Raw genomic sequence first — 6,778 nt, forward strand, 5'->3', positions numbered from 1 at the left:
ATGATAAAAAGATAAAGACTAAAAAACAGATAAAAGATAATTAATCATCGAGTCATCACCCATTGAATGGGTCAATAGTTCACTGATTCAACCGACCATGTCGTTGACCAAGCCAACAGTTATTTGCAGGCAATTGGCAAGCAACTCGATAGTGAGAAACTGAGAATGTGAGATGAACCTAATATTCGGATTGGGTAACAGTTTGACTAGTCCAACCGCAACCAGCCGGTTCGACCCACTGGTTGAAAACATTGATCTTTCCCTGATGCAAGAATATGGGGGGAAAGCTACTTTACTACAGCATCCTGCTTTCAGTATGACCACCAAATCTCAAAGAAAGTAGCTAATACAAAATCAATGAAAAAAGATCACAAAGAAAGAATCTAATTAATGTTTAAAAAGGCAAAAGGAAAACATAGGCCACTGTGCAAGATTTATTTGAAAGATTTAAAATTAAAGAAACAAATAAATGGATTAAAAAATAGTTTTTTTACCATTGATACCAAGAAGATGTCACTTATTTTAACTCCATTTCTCATTTCTCTGTTCTTTTACCCCTTTGTCAGAATAGGGACTTGAATCTTATTCATTGTTTTGGATGATATAATATATTATTGAATTTCCAAGACTCTAGTCCTACACAAGGGAAATGCTATGGTATGGTAGGACTCCTTGTATAATAAAAGAATTGTATATTATTTTATGGATAATCAACTCAAAAAGAAACTCATAGTACAGCAGCTACAGCTCTCCTCTACTCAAATTGTGTTCCACTATTTGTTTTAGCATGTAGTAACATTCCATTGTTAAAATTGATCAGATGGTATTTGTCACGGATGTGTCCATTGTCACTGTCACCAATAAAGACTGATGTCCACTTGGCACTAGCCCCAATGGTTCTTATAAAGCATTGAATTAAATTAATGTATATATTTTCAACCTGATTTCCTTTTTTCATTAAACTTATCTCCTCCTTCCCCCCTTGCCTCATGGGGGATTTGTTCACTCGTTTTATCTGTATGGATACAGATATAGATTGTTATGATAGAAAATTTGGTTATCTTTTGTAGACAAGTTGCTCATAATGAATCTACAGGGTAGCTATGAGCTATATCTTCCCCTCAAATCGTACTCCACCGTATCTCTACGTGTATCACTCCATTCTTGGAATTGATCAGATGGTATTTCTCATTGATACGTCCATTGTTCACAATGTCTGTAAGATTGATGTCCACATGTCCCAATGATTCCTATATAACACAAAGAAGTAATTCAAGACCAAAAGATTGTGAAGTACAGAAATTATGACATTAATGGATGGTCATTTTACCTTTCCTCTGAAACCTAAGCCTGTCCGCTTACTAATAACTTTAATATGGAGCTTCTCATTTAAAGGGGCCTGTTCTAGCATGAACTGGAATTCTTCATTCCAACATGGGTCCCGAGTTTTCCTCATCATCTGTAGCAAACAATATTAGACACAAATGAGATGAAGAGATTACTCCAAAGCACAATTTAATTAATTGCTATAAGAAAGACAATGTAATTTGAAAGCGCATTCACAAGCTGATGCTTGATGAGAATTCTAAACAGAAATGAACCATCAGAATCATCTCAAATTGCAACTTCCTAGTGAACACAGTTTATTTCATACATAGTTCGGAAGAAAGGCAAAATTCTAATCCAAGTTTTCCTTGTGAAAATTCACCTTAGTTTTTTTCTGCTCTCCTCTGAGAAGGATAAGAGCATAAGGGTTGTTGTGATGCTTTCCCTCAACATCCTCAGCCCCTTGCACGACAACTGAAAGTAACCCTGCCCCACTCAAGGCCTCATCTTCACATACCATCTTAGACCTACTTTCCTTCCTCCCATATCCATTCATAGGGCCACTATATCTGTCATTTTCTTCTTTGAAAGGATTCAATGTAAGCTCCACCATAATTTTTCCTCGCTGCTTCTTATTTTGAGGATCATTTGGATTTGTGTTCTTAAGAAGGTCAAGTGTAAATTCTTTTGTTTCATGTGGAACCAGAGATACCAAAGGAATTACTTGCATTCCCAACTTGTCATGTGTCCCAACCTGTTGAATCAGAACTTTAAAACTTAATTTGTTATCCAAACTGAAATTTTAGCTGAGTCAACCTAATATGGCCGGGAGTCCAATCCCAAGTCCAGGTTTAAGGCTTATATTTCATCACTTCCATGTTGAAAAACCGAAAATCATTTTTTTAGTTAAAAAATCATTATAATCCTAAGTGGGAGAAGAACACATGAAAATTTTGATATTTGAAGAAATATGCAGGAAGCAGACAATGACTTAAACCTTTTCCCAGTCATAGACATGCAACTGAAGGACTTGAGATTCAGGGTCCTTCACAATAAACTTGAACTCCTCATTCCACTCAGGATTCAAGTTCTTCATCTTGACTGTGGTTTTCTTTGCGGGAAGCCTCTCACCACTCAATCTGAGTTTAACATATGGATCAGATGTTCCCAGTAAGTCCATCTTCAAGAGGTTGAGTGCCCGTTTGACTCTCACATGTAATATACCAGCAGGCTTCTTCATTGCTCCTCTGTGAAAAGAAAAAAAATGGTACAAGGGAAAGACTTTAGCAATCATTTATCTGATAATTAAATGTTGAAGGAGAAGAATCTTAGTGCAAATAAATATGGTCACACCCATACTAATATCATCATACATTGGAACTCACTCAAAATTCTCTATTTAGATCTAGCTTACTGTTTTCCCTTTCCTCCTGAATTTAAATTTTATGAGCTTTATGAAAAGTTCTCAATTTCCCATAAGATCAAAGGCTAAGTTGGCACTTTAATGCTCACCAATGTAGATCTGCTCAACCATTTCCTACTTTCCTAAACTGTCAAGAAATGGCCAGACCATATAATGAGCAAACTTCATTCAATTATGCATAGTACGGAACTATAAAGTTTTAAAAATGAATTACCATAAGTAACAAGTCAACTCAAGATGAAACATTCTAACTAATAAATGCTTACACTGTATTGTCAAGGATAGGGATTTCAAGGATTTGGGGCCATAGGTACAGACTTGCAATTTGTTTTTCAATAGTTTCCTGCAAGCAACAATAAATAATTAAATGGAACTAGTTCAAGACATTTAAAACTTACAAATATTAAGTTTAGCTTGTCTTCATTATGTCTATTTTGAAAATAAAATTACAAGCTTTTAAGTCTGCACAATCTTAATGGATCCTTTTTGATTAAAAGGAAGAATAGCATCATATATACAAAAAAATGGAAATTCAATGATATGTTCAACAAATAGCAACATCATTGTTTTTAAACATGAGAAGTACTGAAACTTGTTTCCAAACTGATTTGTATATTTATAGAATCACATTTTATAATGGGTTACTTATTAATTCATTGTGCTGTTGTTTCAAAAAGGCCCTTCAACCAAATACTTACAATAGAATTAAATAAAAAAAGGCCATTACCCAACATTGGTCCCAGCTAACTGGGGTCTTGGGAGGGGTGTGCTGGATACAGACCTAACCTTTGGCAATTTTTGCACAAAGTGGCTGCTCAGACTCAAACCTACGCTCTCACACTTGTCAGTCCAATATTTTACCATGACACCAAATAATGGCCCCTCATAATAGAATTAAATAACCAACCAAAGAGGAGAATTTTAGACCACTGATAAAAATCCCAACTTAAACATAAAAAGGATTACCAGTGTGGCACCTGGACATAATGATATAGGCCAGGGATGGCCATGATGTCCCCTCCCAGTAATTTCATTCCGAAATCCACACGTGGCTGCAAATATGTCAATAACGACCATAATAAGTCGGAATGCTCTTTAACTAAAATGCATGGGAACAGGGAAAAGAAATACTCATTTAAGTTGAATGCCCAAACTGTAAAGCCTACTAAGATGATGGTCTTAATATTGGCTAGGTTATAGTCACATTGGGTAGTTTCTAGTCAACCAAGCCATATAAAATTTAAAGCAAAAGGCTAAAGCGAACTGCCAGTTTTCAGATAATTGTTCAGTTACCTTATTCATCAAAGACAAAACTATGCTTGCAAAGCATGGAAAGCTAGGCACTAGAGGCTTCAGAATTATCCTTGGTGCAGCAAATACTTGTAAATCCACCAACTAATAACAAGCTTAATCAATCTCTTAGGGATCCATCCTTGTATTAAAACTGAAAGAACACAGTCTTCGTGACAAATAACTATAGTTAGTGAGCTCTTCTGACCTGTAAAGTGATTCTCATAGAGAACAATGTTAGCACCAGTACTATGTTGGGATTGCCAGCCCATCTAACCACAGGTTCAATAACTAGTTCCTTCTCATTGGTCTCATATACTTTAATCCCTGCAAAATTGGTAAAGTACCAACCAGATTGCAATAGCCTTTTATTACTAGTAACAAGACAAACAAGATAAAAATAATATAAGAGACAGAACCATGAATAGTGAATTCAACAACCATGAACGTCCAGTAAGATAATGCATTGTTGGAAGACCCATTGTCCACCCAAAGGGAACCATATTATTGCAATGTAGATTATATACTCGCTTTTGCCTAGATTAGAGTCCAAATGAGAGGAATATTATGAATAGGAGTAAATGTTTTACCATGAGATTCCAGTTTCTAGCGATCAAAGGATTGATAACAGATAGGAGAAACTGGAAAAAAAAATAAAGTTAAATGCAAAGACTAAACAGATAGAAATACCCCTATGGGAAAATATTTAGCTTAACCTGACAATAGGTTGTTTACTATGTCATTCGAGAAGTGATTGGATCTTTAGAAACAAGTGGCTAGAATATATTGCTCCAGACTAGCTATCATTCTGAACAGAGAGGATGAAAGGAATTCTACTCAGTTATTGTAATTAGATGAGCTTTAAGCCATTACTCACCATGTAGTGTAGGAGGAAAACTTCCAAGAGTTAGCCTTTCAAATTCTATCGATTTTATTTGAAACTTCCCAATATATTCTGCAAATATTTTGCCTGCCATGCTTCTTATCATACCACATATTGCCTGTACCAGAAACAAAGTTGACAGGGAAAACATAACTTATCGATATATGTTTAGTATGTAGTGTATCTATATTTCAAATGCTAATAAGACAGTAAAATCCTACATGTATTTTATTTACTCAAAATAAGAATCTGTAAACGTAGAAGGTAGAATCACCTTATCAAGGTATGGCCACATGTCAAAAATAAATTTGTTCAACCAATCAACCTGCATGATATACAAAGTTCAATAGTATAATAAAACTAAATCAAGCAAGAAACAAAACGAAGAAGATGAAGAGGAATTTTCTTTGCTATTGAAAGAATCATATAAGCTTGAATATTTTTGGTCCTTACTCGGTCATAATCAGGATTTTTCACCCATAGTGGTATCTCAGGTAAGAGTTCGTATAAAGCATTTGAATCTAATTCATGTAGTGGCCTGATAATTGGGTCCTGCAAGAGAATGTTGAAGAAGCTTAGTTGTCACAATGAAGATTAGGAACCTATAACAAACCTATAAGTTATTTGAATCCTATTAAAACTTATTGAACAATGTATAAATCCCATTATTAATTAATAAAATAACAAAGTAACATATATCAGAGGTCCAAAACAGTGTAATTCGAAACCCGAGACTAACAGATAAGGAATAAACTGAAGTCTCTGCAAAGGAAAATAGTTACTCATTCAACAGTGTAAGTCTCTGAAGTCATGCATACAAACGGGGCATTCAACTAGAAAGAGAAGGATCAAAGAGAACACTCATTCAACAAATGTATCATCAGCAATGTAAGAAATGATAAAAAAACATTAGTTACTTAAAGATAATGACGAAAAGATGAACTAAAATCACCTTTACATCTCCGGGCTCGGAGTAAATGAACAGAAAATATCCCACAAGAAGCCCAACTGGAATACCGATCCCGAAACCAATAATTCCCAACAAGCAATTCAGAAATCCCATCTCCTTCACATACCCTCGCCCCGAAAATAAACAAATAAAAGATTCCAATGGCAGCGGAAAATAAACTCAATAATAAATCAAGATCAGGATGAAGAAGAGATTTAAAAAGAGGAAATAAAAAGAGTGAAAATACAGAAAACGGCCCCAAGAAACTATACTGGTAAACGTAACAGAACCAACTCTCAATGAAACCGCCAAAACAATGTCTCGTTGTCCAATCTGTATTTTCAATATTTGGGTCTGTTTGTTTCGTGTAATCACGATCCCTGTCCTATCCGTAAGACCGTAATCAGTTGATCACCTCTCGGCCCTCTCCCTGGTATTAGTGGGCCTTGTAATCTCTGAATTCTCATCTCTCCCCACTTGGGTCTTGGCCTTGTATTTAATTTGTTTCTCCTTCAAAGTTCAAAAGGACGGAGTTTTCTCTTTATCTTTCAGTCTGAACATTTCAGCTATAACTTTCCCCTCTTCTATGGCAAAAAAAAAAAAAAATCTATTTTCCATCCATTTTAATTTCTTTTGGTTTGACGTAAACGGCAAGGAAAATAAAATTTACAACGCGAAATTATAGCTCAAAATGATTTCAGCATGACAAAATTTCCATCTATTACGTTGAAACGTAATTAGAGAATTTTGAAAACTCAACGAAGGATGATTTCTCGCCATGGGCTAATAGTCGTATTGGGTTAGTTGGGCTTACAATTGAAGCTGATCCAAATTAATTGTACCGCGTGGATAGTTGGGTTACACTGGGAGTGCATGTCACATTTTGGTTATCTGCTGAAGCTTCTAG

General features: G+C 35.3%; 1 protein-coding gene across 1 annotated transcript; it reads right to left on the minus strand.

The window, feature by feature from the left end:
* Positions 1-682: 682 nt before the first annotated feature.
* On the minus strand, positions 683-6,448 carry LOC104594890 (synaptotagmin-3). Its single transcript, XM_010255430.2, has 12 exons — positions 5,875-6,448; positions 5,376-5,474; positions 5,197-5,247; positions 4,917-5,040; positions 4,248-4,366; positions 4,043-4,144; positions 3,727-3,801; positions 3,016-3,092; positions 2,324-2,573; positions 1,709-2,080; positions 1,331-1,459; positions 683-1,250 (listed from the first exon to the last, which is right to left on the minus strand). Exons 1-12 carry the CDS (start codon positions 5,983-5,985, stop codon positions 1,122-1,124), a joined length of 1,638 nt encoding a protein of 545 aa, XP_010253732.1. The 5' UTR covers positions 5,986-6,448; the 3' UTR covers positions 683-1,121.
* Between the last annotated feature and the right edge of the window lie 330 nt (positions 6,449-6,778).

This window comes from Nelumbo nucifera, chromosome 2 (genome assembly GCF_055504915.1).
Source record: "Nelumbo nucifera cultivar China Antique chromosome 2, China Antique-T2T, whole genome shotgun sequence".
In the NCBI taxonomy this organism is placed as follows: Eukaryota; Viridiplantae; Streptophyta; class Magnoliopsida; order Proteales; family Nelumbonaceae; genus Nelumbo; species Nelumbo nucifera.